The sequence below is a fragment of the Musa acuminata genome, chromosome BXJ1-8 (genome assembly GCF_036884655.1).
Source record: "Musa acuminata AAA Group cultivar baxijiao chromosome BXJ1-8, Cavendish_Baxijiao_AAA, whole genome shotgun sequence".
Taxonomy (NCBI): Eukaryota; Viridiplantae; Streptophyta; class Magnoliopsida; order Zingiberales; family Musaceae; genus Musa; species Musa acuminata.
Genome location: NC_088334.1, coordinates 31,205,182 through 31,223,402, shown reverse-complemented (window position 1 = coordinate 31,223,402; position 18,221 = coordinate 31,205,182). Strand labels below are relative to the sequence as shown.

General features: G+C 36.2%; 1 protein-coding gene across 3 annotated transcripts; it reads left to right on the top strand.

Moving 5' to 3' along the window:
• Positions 1–232: 232 nt before the first annotated feature.
• LOC135587718 (protein transport protein SEC23 C-like) lies at positions 233–17,024 on the top strand. 3 transcript variants are annotated; one of them, XR_010475958.1, is made up of 15 exons: positions 233–561; positions 1,114–1,709; positions 1,793–2,008; positions 2,638–2,811; positions 3,941–4,102; positions 6,968–7,110; positions 7,334–7,409; positions 7,494–7,669; positions 7,768–7,849; positions 10,665–10,742; positions 11,430–11,591; positions 11,715–11,978; positions 12,557–12,661; positions 16,602–16,801; positions 16,961–17,024. XR_010475958.1 is itself a non-coding variant. In XM_065079419.1 (14 exons), exons 2-14 carry the CDS (start codon positions 1,200–1,202, stop codon positions 16,743–16,745), a joined length of 2,292 nt encoding a protein of 763 aa, XP_064935491.1. In that variant the 5' UTR covers positions 233–561; positions 1,114–1,199; the 3' UTR covers positions 16,746–17,024. The 3 variants fall into 3 exon arrangements, 2 of the variants coding, with proteins under 2 accessions (XP_064935491.1, XP_064935492.1); XM_065079419.1 differs by having other exon boundaries at positions 16,602–17,024; XM_065079420.1 differs by lacking the exon at positions 11,430–11,591 and having other exon boundaries at positions 16,602–17,024.
• The last annotated feature ends 1,197 nt before the right edge of the window (positions 17,025–18,221 follow it).

Here is an 18,221-nt window from a genome sequence, read left to right as displayed (position 1 = left end):
ACTGAAAAAAAAAAAAAGACATTGAAGAATTTTAATATTTATATATGTTTATTATAATATTGGAATGGCAAACTTGTTAATTCAATGCTCGGCATGGATACAAAAGTTTCATTTTGATTAGGATCGGAAGCGTATTCGTCCCACGTGTCATATTAGAGAAGTACTTAGAAATCTGTATCCTGTTCTCATCACGATCGCCGAACCTTTTTGACCCTCTAAGAAACGCTCCCACTAATTTCTTATTTCTCCGTCTCACTTCTCGCCTCTGCTGTGCGAAGACGAAAGAGCCGAAGGGAGCCCCGAAACCCTAAAAGAGATCGATTCTTGTGCAGTTAGGGTTCGCACTCGTAACAATTCACAGCGCCTCGGAGCATTTGAGTATTGAACTGGGTGTCCTACTATTCGTTTTCACTCTTTGTACCATGGAGGATTGACAGGTAGAAGTGAAGGCAGGGGCGGAAGACCTTAGGTGCTCTGATCTATCCGTCCGATCGAAATCTTGGATTTCGCCGAGCCGAGTCGTCTGCGGACCGTATCTGAGGAGCGGAATTCGGAGACAGTGTAATCTTCTTTTTTTATATTAGAATCTGCAAATTTAGTTATCGACGCTGTGTAGGTTACTTCTGTCAGCTGTCTTTTCTCGTGAATTTCTAGTTTTTCTAATTTTATTGTAAATAACTCGGTGTATGGAGAGAGGAATTGTTTTAAGTTCCGTCTTGATTTATTTTGTGTTGCAGATTTGTGTTCTGAGGCAGGTTGATGGGGATAAATTGGGGAGAGTAGTCTTTTTCTTCTTCTTCTTCTTTTGTATTAGAATCTGCAAATTCAGTTGTTGACTCTCTCTCGGTTATTTTTGTTAGTTGTCTTTTTGTTATAAGTTCTGAGTTTCCCTCTTTGGTTTTAAAGAAGTCAGAGTTTGAGATGGAAATTCTTTTCAAGTTCTTTCTTGATTCATTTCCTGTTGCATATTTGTGATAATTATGGAGGAAGCAGCAGGTAGGTCTTTATAGTGTGCATTAAGTTGTGGTGTGGGTTGGACTTCATTCTGAGAGGCGTCTGCTTCTAGTAGGATCTGACTTTTTATTCTTTGTTGGTGATGCTCATCTTTTACAGTTCAGTTGTTTTTCGTGAACATAACAAGCCCAAAGAAATAAGACAGTGAGGAACACCACTAGCAGAGGTTTGGCAATATCCGGAAAATGTCAGAGTTCCTTGACCTAGAAACGCAAGATGGGGTGCGAATGACCTGGAACATGCTTCCAGGCACAAAGCAAGAAGCTTTGGGTTGCGTCATACCAGTTGCTGCTATCTACACTCCTCTCAAACCAATTCCTGACATGCCAGTCCTGCCTTACTCGCCTCTTAGATGCCGCATCTGCCGCTCCATCCTCAATCCTTTCTCCATTGTGGACTATGTTGCCAAGATCTGGGTATGCCCATTCTGCTTTCAGCGCAACCACTTTCCTCAACACTATTTGTCAATATCGGAGGACAACCTTCCTGCTGAGCTTTTCCCTCAATACACAACCATTGAGTATGCATCCTCCATTGAGACTGGCTCGAAGATCCCTTCAGTGTTCCTCTTTGTTGTTGATACATGTATGATTGAGGAGGAGATTGTGTTCTTGAAGTCAGCCTTGTCGCAGGCTATTGAGCTGTTGCCAGAGAATTCTCTTGTTGGCTTAATCACTTTTGGGACTTACGTACAGGTGATTAACATCTAGCAGTTAACTCTGTATCTGAAACTTTTTTTTTTCTTGTTAGTATCAAATTATTTATATCTTATATGCAGGTCCATGAGTTAGGTTTCGGGCATATGCCAAAATCCTATGTTTTCAAAGGGTCGAAAGAGTACACAAAGGAACAACTCTTGGACCAAATGTGTTTTTTTGCAGGGAAGGCAAGACCAAATGTTGGAGTGATTGCGGGCCCCAGGGATGGACTGTCATCAGAGAGTGTTGGCAGATTCCTTTTACCTGCCTCTGAGTGCGAGTTTGTCTTGAACTCAGTTAAGTTTTTGGACCTAATATATATCTTATATAGAGGGGTTCCTGTTGCTTTAATGATTGAAAAACAAAAGAGTTAGCATCACTGTATAAAGGGGTTTATGTTGCTTATATGATCGAAAAATAAAAAGCATTAGAATCATTATGTACTTATATATTGAAGTAATAAAGGGCAAGCTTGTTCAGAAACTCTTGCCACTCTGGAGCATTAGGAGGGTTAAGTGTATATGTTCTTGTCTGCACACATATATTTTGTGATTTAAATATATGATATCTGCATCATTGTTGATCTATCTTACTTTCAGGTAAGGTCATGCATGCTCTTTCCATATATATGATAAGTCGATTTATACTCAAAATTCATGGATGGTTCAAATGATTAACTTTGTGATGAATGATTTGTAAAATAATGTCTTTTGTCAAATTTAATCACACTGATAATTTTTTTGCTTGGTACTATGCTTTCCATAAAACATTCTTTTGTTTTGTATAATGTAATATAAGGATATGGTGATTTTACATGTTTGTGCAGGTACCTTTGCATTTTCCTGGTTTTTGGTTTGTTATCTGATGTAAACATTAACAATGAAGATGCTGATGTCCAATCTTTGGGTTCTGACTGGATGTGTAGGTTCTAGAAGAACTACAGAGAGATCCTTGGCCTGTCCCAGCTGACCAACGTGCTTCAAGATGCACCAGCACGGCACTAAGTATTGCAGCTAGTTTGTTAGGTCTCTGTGTTCCTGGTACAGGAGCTAGAATTATGGCTTTTGTTGGTGGTCCGTCTACAGAGGGAACAGGCTCTGTAAGTGTTTTTCATATAAATCATCTCATGGATCTTATTTTCTTGTGCCTCTACTTCTGATGATAGAAATCTTACTTGAACCGAGTTATCACACTGGATATCAGATACAGATGTTATATCTTTCTAACTTAATGCTCCCATTGATTTGACAAGGTCTTGGAATTTTATTCGGTATGGCTTTTGTGGTCAAATGCTAGTTTCTTTTTAAAAAATTGAAACAAGGAGGCCCTTCTTTCCTTGTTGAAGAGTTATGTCTGGTAATTGAAAGATATGCAGAATTTAGTTTCTTTAAATATTCAGGTTGTTAAATATTAATGTGGAGTCAAAAGTACAAATGGATTACAAACCTACTTGCCATAGAGTGCGAAACCTACATTACAAGAAAAGAAACACTGCTAATGCTCAAAACTCTTATAGTTCTGGTAACATGATAAACAAACACTATTCATGGAGGTAAAACTCTATGTGCTTGAAAATATGAAAATTTCTTGAACATGGCTCATTGAAACTTAAAAGCATAATCCTCATAATATTATAGTTTAGTTTTGATTACATAATTCGTAGAACCAGTAATTTGGTAGTGGTATGTGATAATAATGTGAACTGACTGTCAAGCATCTCTGCCTAATGCAGCACATTCCTCAGCATGCTATACTAAACTATTGAGGTTAAAGTATCATGTATTTAAAATTTTTCTTCTTCATTTTATATTTTTTTTGAGTGGTGATTGTTCATATTCAGTATTAGTTGGGCCACAGTACTTTAATAAAGAAACATGTTGGTGTTTCAACTTTCAATAATCTTCAATCTGGTTTATAGGTTGATTTTGAAAATTTTGCCTCCAAAGGGTGGTGGGACCATTTTTATCAAATCACATTTATGGAGCTGGTGTTACATCTTAAATGGAGAACCTTTTTCTCATATTTTGCTTGTAGTTCACCCCAGCTTGGTTTCTGGATTATTTCCATCATAAGATGAATTTTTTATGGCCTTGAAGGTTGCTGCAGGAAAATGTTTGCTTTCTTGTTGAAGTTCCTTTGCCATTGTTTACAAGTTACATGTTTACATTATCTTTTCCTTTCTTTTATCTTTCCTTATATGTTCCTAAATGCCCTCCGGATGCTTGCAGATCGTATCAAAGAATCTTTCTGAGCCAATTCGTTCTCACAAAGACCTTGATAAAGGAGCTGCTCCACTTTATAATAAAGCTGTGAAATTCTATGAGGCACTTTCAAAGCAACTTGCGCATCAAGGTCATGTATTGGATTTGTTTGCTTGTGCACTTGACCAGGTGCGTGCTTCCAGATTTTGATTTTAAACATCTCATTGAATTTTCAGCTGGTATAATTTTCTCCTAGTCTTCAAGTTGAGAGTGTCTTAGTTTGACTCTTAAAAGAGTGTTTTTTTTGTTTCTTAATTGATGGTTGGCCTTGGTTTTTTAGATTTTTTATCTTAATAATACATGAAAGTACATTTTTGAAAATTGTTATAAACCATATGTCAAAAACAGCATCAATTGGAATATAGCGTATGGAAGATATAACACCATCGTACGTGCCTGTCGAGGTTGTGGCAGTATTCTATATAACGTTATTTGATAGTTGTTGCTGATATTGCAGCAGCAACAACTTTGATCCTAGGTTAGAGCTGTTTTCTAGCATAGGAATACTGCTGCAGCTGCTCTAGCTGTAACAACTTTACTCCTATATAGAGCCATATTCCAGCATGATACTACTTCTGCGAAGTAGTAGCAGTTCTCCAATGGCAGTATCCTTCTGTGCTGCTACTGCAGCAGCAACAGCTTTGCTCTCAGGTAAAGCCAGCTATTTGCTGCCTTAGTATTAGTAATACTGTACTACGACTATAATTTGTTGCAACTTTACTCCTATTTAGAGCAATTTGCTAGGTTAATACTACTCTGCTACTGTGTAACAGCAGTTTTTCTCTTATAAAGAGCTATTTGTTAGCTTAGTTCCAGTTGGAACAGCTTTGTTCCTATTTAGAGCTATTTGTTAGCTTAGTACTAATATTGCAGCAGCAAATTTTTGTACTTCGCATCAACTTTTCTCTCACATAGAGTTATTTGCTAGTTTGTTACTAGTAGTATTTTATTACTACTACGACAACATCAACCTTGCTCCTACAAAGAGTTATTTTCTAGCTTTGTACCAGTGCATTTGTGTACTACTATGTCTCCAGCATCAACAGTAGCTGCTTTGTTCCTATATGGAGCTATTTGCTAGCTTCGTACTAAATAATGCCATAGTACTACTGCAATAGCTCTGTTAGTATATTGAATTGTTCAATAGTGTAATATTACTACAGTTGAAGTAGCAGCTTTGGTCTAGCAGCATTGACTTTTTGTACTACTACAGCAGCAGTAGTTTTCCTCTGGTATAACTATTTGCTAATTTATTAATTAGTACTGGCAGTATTCTACTAATACAATAATACTGTATAAGCAGTATCATTGCTCATATATGGAGAAATTTGTTAGCTTTTAGTATGTTGTATTACTGCAGCTATTTCCTAGCGTACTATTACTAATCTTGTACTAGTACTGTTGCTATAACTTTACTCCTATAGAACTAAATGCTAGCTTAGTGTTATTACTATAGCATCAATAACTTTGCTTCTTTATAGAAGCTATTTGCCAGCTATGTACTGCTACTGGATCAATTGCTTTTTCTTCTGTTCCTATTTGCTAGCTTTGTTTTGAGTGCAGAGTTTAAGAATGAGAAGCTATATTTTGCTTAATACTGAGGACCCAGAGAGATAGAGAGAGAGAGAGAGAGAGCAATCAGATAAAACTCTGTTGGGAGGGCTGCACATGTGGTTGGATTCAGACCAGAGATGATAGTGGATTGGCACTGGTACTAAAGATGATATGCTTTGCAGTATGCCAGGTATACTGGACAGAATGCCTAGTACTGTAAGTGTACTAGACTGTGTGTCTGTAGGTTAAGTATATCAGGTGGTATGTTTGTAGGTTAAGTGTATCAGGCAGTATGTTTGTGGGTTTAACGTATCAGATGGTATGCTGAGCAGGGTAAGTGTACCGTATGGTATGCCCGACTTATAAAGGTGAGAATTGCTGTTGGCACACCAGTTGACCCTTGGTCAGGTAAATACTGATCTGTATCAATTTATACAGTTGAAATTAAAATATTTGCTTCGTCATCGTATAAATTTTCAGGAATTTGATGTTTCGTAATCGATGACTGTTCAGTATGAAAAATGATGAATCCACCCTTTCATTAAGCAACAAAATTGAGAACAAAAAAATGGAGCAGTGCCGAATACCATGGGATGAAGAAAATTTCTGTGGCATATGAAAGCGAGATGTCATAGAGTTTCTTTTTGGCTTTTTCCTATAACATTCTTTCTTCGTCTTTTATTTTTCTGTTTGTGTACATCAGAGGAAATTTGGTGTTGCTGTTGAGGAACTTATGGTTATCCTTACTTGCTAATGCTTTCTTAAATGTTCAGCTTTTAGGTTTTGTAACCATTCGTTTCAACCTTCAATTGTAATTTGATTTATTTTGGCCTAGCATTTGGTCAAAAGCTTTCAAGTTCAATATGACATCGTCTTAGGGAAATTATCTTGTGCCTTGGTTCTGAAGTGATCAATGTATGAAATCATGGTAATGCCTTTGGTATTAGAGCTTTTTCTCAATTCACCATGATGTAGATAGGATGTCATTGTGGACGGGAGTGTGTTTGATTGTCAGATGTGTCCTTGATGGTGTCTGGGGGAAGACAATCTTATGATTACATTGGTCCATTTGACAGTTATATGAGCACCACAAACCTGTAGGAAAAAAATATATTTGCAAATATGATACACAATGAAGGATTTTGTTGCTTCATTTGAGTAGTTCATGTATTGTTATTGAGTACTCTGAGATGTGAAATATTGTCAAGATAAACAATTTCAAGCATTTCTGACATGACCATGATTAAAATGGAATTGCCCTTTATATTTCTTTTGAAATGTTCTAGACAATGCTCTTAATTACTGTAGATTTTGTTTACTTCTGAAGGGGCAATCTGGGTCCGCTAATTTGTGGAATATATTGTGAAGATGCCGGTACTTTTGAGGATTTACTGTGTTTTCTCTGTTATATAAGTTCACACTTAACAGTTTCTCTTTTAGGTTGGGGTGGCAGAGCTTAAAGTTGCAGTTGAAAGGACTGGAGGTATTGTGGTTCTTGCAGAAAGTTTTGGACACTCTGTTTTCAAGGATTCACTGCGACGCATTTTTCAGTCAGCTGAGTATGATCTTGGTCTAGCATTCAAGTAAGGTTCCTCCCTTGAGAAACTGTATTTGTTTATAATTTAAACTTGTATCCTATTTAATTCTATCTGTCTTTTAACTTTTTGTGGATTCTGAGCCATAACTTAGCATATTAGATGCTTTTCCAAGTAGGTAATACCATCACTTACTGTTGTTATTTTCTTTGGTGTTGATTGTGGGGTTTCTTTGGGGATGTGGTGTGGGTTGAAAATTTGGTTCCTGCAGTGGCGTATTTGAGGTTAACTGCTCAAAGGATCTGAAAGTCCAGGGCATCATTGGTCCTTGTGCTTCTCTTGATAAGGTGGGTTGATATGAAGGTTGAAGTTCACAGTTCACACTATCATTTAATTTGGTTATAATGTTGGTTATTGGTGTTTTTGAACAGAAGGGGCCTTTGTGCGCTGAAACAATTGTTGGTCAGGGAAACACAAGTGCCTGGAAGATGTGCGGCCTTGATAAAAAGACATCGTTATGTTTGATATTTGAGATTGTGAGAAAAGATGGTCCAGAAACAAATGCTCAACCTACAAGCAATCAATTTTATTTCCAATTTTTGACATAGTATGGGTGATATACTTTCTTATTTTCTATTTTGTTGCGTTATTTTACTATCTGGACAGCTGTGGACTTTTTGACAGACGTTAAAGATCTTTCTGCAGTTATCAACATAGCGATGGCCAGATGAGATTACGTGCAACCACTCTGTCCAGAAGATGGGTGGCAGGTCCTGGCAGTACACAGGTTAACTTGGACTACATTTTCTGCATTTGCTTTTGTTTAATATGCTATGCGTATGTTGTCTACATATCAATGTTGATTAGTTCTGTATAGCAAAGAAGTAATTATACCACGACTTGTCTTCTACAAGCTGCTTTTTTTTGGGCTTAAATAATGCTCGAGTTACTTTTTATATGAAAAAGATGAAGTGATTGCATTCACATTTTTTATTTGCTATTTTTGCTGACCCTTTAAAATTATAAAGATTCTGAGTATCTTGATGAATCTTATTAGATAAAGAGAAATAGACAACAAACTATTTAATTAGCCACATGAAATCATTCTTGATTGCATGTCGAACCCTGAATGTGGGCTTGAATCATGCTGCTGACTTTAACAGGTACTGTTAAGAAGGATATCTGAATGTTCTGATTGAACACCATGCTCTGTTTTAACAAAGGCAATCCTGGGAATTGCTCCTTTACAAGTTTTGATTCAATATATTGCATGTAGGTAGACATTTTCCATGTGGGATTTGTTGATTTGGGGCATAAATTTATTATTGATTCATTAATTTTATCTATATCTGTTATTGGATTGGTATATCTATATATATAGGTTGATCAGTTTTATATATTGGAAAAGAGTACTTGTTGCTCTGCTGGATTCCCTTAATATTTGTAGGTTGATTCAAACCTTGAAAAGATTATACCTTAAGCTATTCAATCATAGATCTTACTTCTGTTATATTAAGCTTTGATGTAACTTTTGTTATATTAGACTTTTAAGTGTCAGCAAGAAGTGGCGTTGTTTTTTCTTGGAATGATTCCGAGTCTCCATTTTTAATATCCAATTTCTGTACTATTTAAAGAAAACTTGCACATCATAATGATTGGCATTATTTTGTCACTTAAGATTTATACTAACTGTTATGTGAATTATCATTTTCTAGAATCAGGTTTCTATATCAGTTTTTATTCTTTTGTGGTTATAATTTGATGTTGGTGCAGAAAGTTTTCATTTATTTGGAAGGAGTCTGTGATAGAGTTCATAAATATTTATTTTGGGGCCTTTTAGAAAATAAAAGTGGATCCAGCAATTATATCAATGTGATAAAAGGATATTCTTGATAAAGAGGTAATTGATATTATGACTTTAAGGGTTGTGATTAATTAGTTTCCTTGGCGAAATTGTGGAACACCTTTACGTTCTTACTTCACATTGGTGATGGACACATTAACTATCCATATACATGATAGACTCCAGGATATATGTTATTTACTGCCAATTAGAGAGTTTAGTTGCGATTAATTCTATATTTGAGTTGTGGGACAAATATTAAAATTTAAAGTATTTTATATTAATAAGGATTAATACTGAATATATGAAATGTGGTTAAGATGGATGAAAAACAAGTTTTTGTAAGTAAAAGTTTTAAATATTTTGAATACATTATTCAACAGGTTGTAGAGTTTGATGATGAAAATATTATACATAGTTAAAACTAAGTGATTAAAATGGAAAAAGTTCATTGGGGATTTCGCATGAACATGTCATGCTCAAATTAGTGTTATATGCATAAGAATCCACATGTATTAAAAGGCTTTATAGTTGATGAATAACTTGGTGCACTTTGATAGAAATTGAAATGAGGTAAGATTGACTAAGATGCTATGAATATGTATAAAGGAGGTATTGATATTGTGGTTAACTGTGGCTAGACGAGATTAGTTAATTAGAATTAGTAGTGCAAGAAGATTATGGTGGTAGATATAAGAAGAATTTACTATGAACAAATAAAAGGAGAGTTGAATGCTGTTGACTGAATTGGAAATATTGCATTACAAGAAGCTCAATGACGAGGTGACCCCAAATAATTGGGAGTTCTTTTGTTGATGCAGGTTAAAGAAGTTGTTACTTGTTTAGTAAATTCTTATATGATTAGTATGAAGAAGAAAGAAACTAGTTCAACATAAGATGATGCTAAGAACTAGAATTTTGATTAAGAAAAGGATTATTTTCAATTTTTTTTCAGTATCTTCTGCCAAAATGCTCATATGGATTACATTCCTCCATTAACGTTCAACTTGAATATAAAGAAATATGGGATATTCGTGAGTTATAAATACAAATATGGGATATTCATATTCCATATATGGAATATGAACATATTCATATTCGTGACTTATAAATACAAATATAAATATGAACATATTTATAAATATAAATACAAGCATAAATATGAACATATTCATATAAATATGAATATAAATATAAATATGAACATAAATACAAATATAAATATAAATATGAACATAAATATAAATATAAATATAAATATAAATATAAATATAAATATAAATATAAATACAAATATAAATATGAACATATATTCATATTCGTGAGTTACAAATACAAATATAAACTCAATTTTGTGAGTTCGTGGACTAACCTATTAAAAGTTATAAATACAAATATGGGATATTCATGACACCCCAGTATGGTTCTGCATTGGAAGTGGGAGAAAAATTGAGTTTGTTTATAGGACAAACTGGGTCTATTACTTTAAAATTGAGTTTGTTTATTGGCAAGTGGTTGGAACCTACTAGGCATATGGAAGATGGGCGCGCCATTTCTTGTCATACTTGTATCAACTATGTGATCAAGTACAGAGGACATCTAACCATTTCTGGAGACCAATTGGAAACTTCAAAATGGATGTTTCCTGAACAGATATATACGGTCATTTGGAGATGCATCTTAATCTTTATGATTGAGTCAAGCCCTTCTGTACTGAAGAGTGCTTACACAGTGAATAATCTTTTCTGTACTTTTGTAGGATTTGGTATCTGGATTTGACCAAGAAGCTGCTGCTGCAGTCATGGCACGCCTGGTTTCTTTCAAGATGGAAACAGAGGTATGCTTTATTGTTTGAATTTATTGCATCAGAGGTAACAATTAACAATCATATTCTTTGTTTACATTGATAGGCCTAAAGGCTAACGCTGACACTATGTATAGAATTGTTGGTGATTCAGCCGCTAAATTTCGGTGAATAATACCTGAGAGTATGTATAAAATTTATAACCAACTTATGGCTTTTTTAACTAAAATGGTGATATCGTGCCTTAAGTTGAGTTTGGATAGGGTAATATTTTATTTTGTATCTGATATGAAATACTTTGTTGCAATACATTGGCGATAATACAAGTCACAAAACCAAAAGAAAATTTAATGCATCTGTACAACTGAAAGGAAATTTATATCTGGTGATACGTCTCTGGAATGCTGTTGGAGGATTAAAATTGATGTTCTTGTCAGGTTTTGTACTAGTAAAATCAAAATGTGATTTGTAAAATTTAGAAATAGGCCTTCATAATTAACCATTTTTTAGGGTCAAGGATATTTTTTTGATTTATTTACTGTTACCTTTTCAATTTTACCATATTGATGGTCTTATTAATAATTATAATGTTTGTAATATATTTATGTGACCAATTCCTATCAGCTTGCTTCTCGTAAGAGATAAGAAAACACTTTGCTTTTTCTGGTGTTTCATATTTTGATGCCCTGATAAATGACTTGTCTGGATTTGTTTCTGTAGGCTGATTTTGATCCAATACGATGGCTTGATCGATCTTTGATACGTTTGTGTTCCAAGTTTGGAGATTACCAGAAAGACAGTCCATCCTCTTTCAGCTTATCTCCACGCTTATCAATATTTCCTCAATTTATGTTCCACTTGAGGCGTTCTCAGTTTGTCCAGGCATGACAAAAATATTTGATTTCAAACTGGACAACTGACAAGTCTCATGCATTATTCTCCGTGTTGTTCTATAGAATACAAATTTCCACTCTGATCTTAATACCTTTGTTATATTTCATGAAGGTCTTTAACAATAGTCCTGATGAGACAGCATACTATAGGATGATCCTGAATAGAGAGAATGTTGCAAATGCAGTTGTTATGATCCAGCCATCACTGATATCTTACTCCTTCCATTCTGCCCCTGAGCCTGTTCTTCTGGATGTAACTGCAATTGCTGCCGATAGGATTCTGCTGTTGGATTCTTATTTTACGGTGGTTGTATTTCATGGAATAAGCATTGCACAATGGCGAAATGCTGGCTACCAAAATCAACCTGAGCATGAGGTGATCTAATCATAAATGTTACATTTTTTAATTTTTGACCTTCAGATTTCTTGTCAATTACAAGAAGCCATGCAATCGTAAAAAAAACGATCTACTTCAATTGTAATATCATTTGATTTTAGAATAATATAATTATAAAAGCTGATAAATGTGCAAGTCACATGCATGTGAATACTTATCCAACATGACTAGTTGGTCTCAGTTTGGAAGTCCATATGCATCTAGAATGTACTATATGGAACTGTCAGTTCTGGTGATTTCTACCTTCACATTTCATAGTTACATTAGCAATGAACATAGGTTTTCCTGTTTAAACTTGATATCTTACTGCTGGTTTGAAGCAATCGTTTTATAGTTTATCAATCTTGCTGCTCTGCATAGGTGCCTGTCAGAAAGGTGCTCTTACTTATCTTGAATAATACATAAATTTTGTTGGTAATGTGCATTATCCATCTATTGTGGTTAACTATTTTTGTTTATTCACTTTCTGGTTTCTCATATATTTTCTATAAATTGGTGAATACATGGACTGGTACTGCTTGGTTTTTATTTTATTTAGTGTTGTATTTTCTTTACAGACATTTGCTCATTTACTTCAAGCTCCACGCGATGAGGCAGATGCAATAACAAAGGAGCGATTTCCTGTTCCTCGTTTGGTCGTTTGTGATCAACATGGCTCCCAGGTCACTTTCTCTCCAATTTTCTAAATTTAGTTGGCTCTTTTTAACTTTAATGTGTTCCTGTCAATGGTAATTAAGACTGCTTGTTTTTATGCATATATGAACAATAATTATTCCAAGGCATACTAAAGAGTAGATTTTCAACTAACTATAAGCACGAAAAAAAGAAAACAAGGTCAACCTTTTGAAGCCAATGTACTGCAATTATTTGGATTAATTATTATCTTGGGATATAATCCCTAAATGTGCTGTCTGCAACTTTATTACATGATAAGTGAACAATGTATTATTATTTTATTCGTTTAGTGTTATTTTGGTGGTCCCCAAGAGTAGGGTTCAATTTATGTGAAAAAGAAAATAAAATTTAGAGTTCTTTAACATGTGTATCATAGAACAAAGCAATTTAGCAAGTTGATTTTTGTTCTATGTAAAATGGTATGGATGGACTCAATCTAGAAGTCTCACAAGAAACATTCTTATTTAGTATCATCGAAGTGATTGAAGATTAGAGCGGTCTTGCTATGGTCTATAATGTGAAAACCCTTGAAGCTTGGACTTGTCCTATACATGCACTGCACACATGTTCACACGAAATGACACAGATTCTAGCATTGGGTTTGCGTCCAATTTTGCCAGATTCAGCTGCGTAGTTTAAAAACTGGTGGGCCTTGGTTGAATTTAGCCAATCCAGACCAGAATTGGCCAGTTTCAACTGGTTGTTGATTTTTCATTACTGATGAAGAAGAGGCAGATAATCATTATAGCTGGAGAAGAAAAAGCAGAGAAGAAACCTACCTCCATTGCACTGCTGTTGCCCTGCTATAGCTACTACTAAGCTGTCTTGCCACAGCCATGTTGCTGTCATCATCATGTTGCCCTGCTGATACTGCCATTGAGCTTCCATGGTGTTGTTTGCTGCATAAGAAATTGAGAGGGCTTGAGAAAATTAGGAATCTAGGAGTGTAGTTCACAGGAGATATCTAATGATCTTCATGGGTTAGCATCCAGGATCTGCTTTTCTTTTATAGATTAAAGGAGACAACAAAAATTTTAGTATTCACATAATTGTAATATTTTCAGTGTATGCAATTAAAATACAATATTAAAAATTTAAATATAAACTTACATAATTAATTTGTGTCATCTCTTTTCATTCTACATACTTCTAGATGTTTTAATTTGGACCCATTTCCACTGTTTCAATCTTAAACTTGGATTCTTTACCAATATTGCATCCTAAATTGAGGTAGTGGTTTACCAGAAACTAAGATTCATATCCATGCCTCACCTATCTACCCTGAGTCTGAGTAATTTGGCAAAAACTGCTAAAGGTTTCTGTTGAATATTGTTAATGCTGATGCTTGATGCTTGATGCTACTCTAAAGGGCAGCAATAGTTATAAAGTTTTCCCGACTCTTTTGTTAGGATCAAGAGCACTAAGAGAGGGGGGGGTGTGAATTAGTGCAGCGAAAAACTTTCGATGTTTAAAACTGCATTCGTACGATGAAATCGTTTCCGATGTAAAACTGTTTTCTGAAACTTAACTTGAAAGCGAGTTCGTATAGGAGTGCAGCAAAGGTAAAGAGGAAGTAGAGCACATATGGAGGTTTGCAGTAAGAATAAATGCAAACCAGAGAGCACCGCAATTTTAGAGTGGTTCGGTCAATCTTGAATTAGTGCAGCGGAAAACTTTCGATGTTTAAAACTGCGTTCGTACGATGAAATCATTTCCGACGTAAAACCGTTTTCTGAAACTTAACTTGAAAGCGAGTTCGTATAGGAGTGCAGCAAAGGTAAAGAGGAAGTAGAGCACATATGGAGGTTTGCAGTAAGGTAAGTAGCAAGAATAAATGCAAACCAGAGAGCACTGCAATTTTAGAGTGGTTCGGTCAATCTTGACCTACATCCACTTTTGGCTTCCTCCTCCGACGAGGTCACCGACGTCCACTAGAGGCCTTCCTTCAATAGGCGAAGGTCAACCACCCTTTTACAGTTTCACTCTTTTTGACGGGCTTAGGAGACAACCCTTACAGAATTTCTCTCCTTTCTTGAAAGCTTAAAACTTGGAAGAAAAGAGGGAGGAGAACTTCTAGCCTTTACAACACTTTTGATCTCTAAAAATCACAGAGTAAGATTGGATTTTCGGTGTCTATTGGTTGCCCTTTCATGCAGGAAAGGGTAGGGTATATATAGGCCCCAAACTGGTTTGAATTTGGAGCTAAAAAATGTCACCTCCCGGATTTCCGGGGTCCTGGCGGTACTACCTCCTGACTACAACCGCCTGGCAGCTCGAAGACTGAGCCTCTGGGCGGTGCCACCGCTTATCAGGGGCGGTTGCACCGCTTGGCAGAGCTCAGAGACCGAGCTCAGGCGGTTCCATCGCCTGTTAGGGGCAGTTGCACCGCCTAGTCTCGCTCGGAGACTGAGCCCAAGCGGTGCCACCGCCTGACTGGGGCGGTTGCACCGCCCAGCTTTCCTGGGAGACTATCTCCTGGGCGGTGCCATCGCCAATCCTGGCGGTGCCACCGCCTAGCAGGAATTCTGGTCCGAATGGGTTGATCCATTTGGCCCAATTTGGGTCCATCAAGGGCCCAATTGCCCCAAGATTAAGTTAATGGGATCACCTCCCATTCCTAACTTAATCTACATGCTAACTACGATATTTCTTAAGACATTTACTACAACTTGCTCCGGTGCGTTAATCGCTTCTTCCGGCAAGCTTCCGGCGAACATCCGACGAACCTTCGGCGATGCTCCGGCGGACTTCCGGCCAACTCCTGGACTTGCGACGATCCACTTGGCGAGTTCCGATGAGCTTCTTTGGCAAGCTCCTGGACTTCTCGGATTTGTTCCCGCAGAACCTCCGACGACAATTCGGACTTCCGTCGAACTCTCGAACTCCCAACGTGATCATAATCTTGACTCCGGCGCAACTCCTGCTACATGTCTTGCTTTCATCATAGTTAATCCTGCACATATAAAATAAAACTTCGATCGAGATAATTAATCCTAAGCAATTAACCAAGTTGTCCGGCATGTCATTGGTCCCTCGACGCGTCATCCGATTATTCGGCGCATCGTCCTCTCCTGCGGCCTATTGCCCAATCGGCCAGTTGACTCTGCAACTCCAATATCCTTGGCACAATACCTGCTCTTCTTGGCCCGATGCCCGAGTCCACGGCCCGAAGCTTTCTGTCGATACGTCGACCGATCCACCGACCCGACGTCCAATCTTCTGACATATTCCTCCGGCACAACATGATTTTTTCTGCTTTAATTGTCTCATCCTGATCGAAGCATCCTGCGTCAATCAAAACGTAGATTAAAACATAAACACATATCAAGTGATTTCATCTTCAAAATACAAGATTCAACATCTTTTTGCTAGATGAACTAAATGGCAATATAGAATATTAAGATGATTGTTTCTTTATGTCTTCCATTGTTTGTTTGATGCGTTGTGTAGAAGCCCGAGGGTAAGTGTTACAAATATTTGTTTATATGTATCTCCACCAAATTGGCATTTAGAGAGGTGATATAGTAGCTTCAAGTGCCAAGTTAGAACTTGCTAAATAATGGAAAGCTTATTTTGATAAAGCACTATGCATTTTACAAAACACATTTTGTTCAGGAGTTTCCTATTTTGATGGATTTTTAAATGACATTGTAGTCATAGAGCATGAGTCTGTCTCAAGATGTTTGAGCTTTGTTTTTGGTCTTATACGCATAGAAGTTACTGCTGCAATGGATTTTATGCTTGGTTAGAATTGCATATTAGATAACAGACACATCACTCCTTTTTTTCATTTAGTTTGCTGCCGTTTAATTTACTTGCCACAACCAATTTTTAATAAATCAGTTCCATGTTAAGCTTGATTAGTGGAAGATCACTACAAATTTAGGCCGATTGATAAAAAAAATAATTTGATATTTAATATTTCAGGCTCGATTTCTTTTGGTGAAATTGAATCCATCAGTCACATACAACTCTGACAATCCTCCGCCGCCTGGTGGAGATATCATATTCACAGATGATGTTAGCTTCCAGGTTTTCTTGGATCATCTTCAGCGTCTTGCAGTCCAGTAACAATATGGTGTTAGAGCAGTACCTATTTCGTCTGGCGTCTCATTATTCATTGTACGGTAAGGAAAGCAAAGCGTGACCCACTGTTAGTCCCTGGGTAGGCTTTTGAAAATTTATCAGCTTCTCTGTTTGAGGATTTGTCTTTTGCTCTAATCGTTTGTAAATGTTTTTGTATGTACACATTATCTGTATTCCCTGGTGGTGGTGTCACATAAAAGATGTCATTTACGATATAGCTTGTTGGTATAAAATTTCCACATCAGACCATTGGCGATATTGTTATTTGGATAGCCTTCTTGTTCTTGAGATGGATTCTCTGTTGAATTCAACTTGCGGTTATATGTGCATGCTACCTTTGACGGAATCGAGTTGTTTCTGTCCGGAATCGTGGCTTTGCTGGCAGCAGCGAAGTGGACTCTGGCCAAACTTATGGTAACGTGCAAGCATTGTTCTCTATCATCTCCAGTTTCCTAAGGTTATCTGCCGCACGAGTAGATTAGATGTCATCAATTCGTTAAAAAGCTTTAGCTTTAATTTCCATGGATTTGAAAATGTGGCGTTTGTATTCTCTAATTTTCATATCTATTGATGTAAGCATAGCTTTAGCGATTTTGCTAATGTAAACATGAAAACTGTAGAAATCTGTATTTGGACTTTTATTCGGTTAAATTTATTTCATGTGACATTAAGCATTTTATTTAGAAAGATGAAAGTAATATTTCTCCTGGTAAAGTCATCACCTCCTCTTAGAAACTTCTCGACATTTGGCGTGCTCAAAAGGAGGCTTAACTCTTTTTTTTTTTTTTTGTTAGTAATCATACCATCATACAAGCAATTGTATTTATGTTTTTTCTTTTGCTCCTTATATTTCTTTTCTTTCGATTGCTTCATTTTCTTTCTTCTTTCTTTTTTCTTTTGGTATATATGAATATATCGAGATATTGATTATACATAAAATTAGAGAAGAATTAGAGGATCAAATGGATCCAAGTGTACGTGGAGTTTGGTTGATGGAAGAGAAGCATGAATCTTTTGTCATTATTAAGATCTATAAAAATTATATATTTAATAAAGTTTAATACATTTAAATATTTATTTATAAATTTTTATTAAAATATTTTTTATATCATGTTATATCTCATCTTATGCCATAAATATTAATCATTTCACATTTTAGCTCTCGATTTAGTTAGTATATGTCATTCATTCACCCGCAGAGAGCAGCGTAATCTCAGTGCTCTCCTTTGGTGGCTCGATCCACGTGGTCATTCGATACGCTTCTAAAAGCTAGAGAGTAGCTTAATACGTGCCATAATATTAGCACGTCAAGATTGATAGGAGCTTACACGAAAATAAATAATCCAAAAGTGACGGAAGAAGATAACATTACTCGACCTCTTCACGTATACATATGAAGCACTCCCAACAACCATTCACTAGAGATCAACCTTCCACAGCGAGAAAAAGACCGATCCCGCT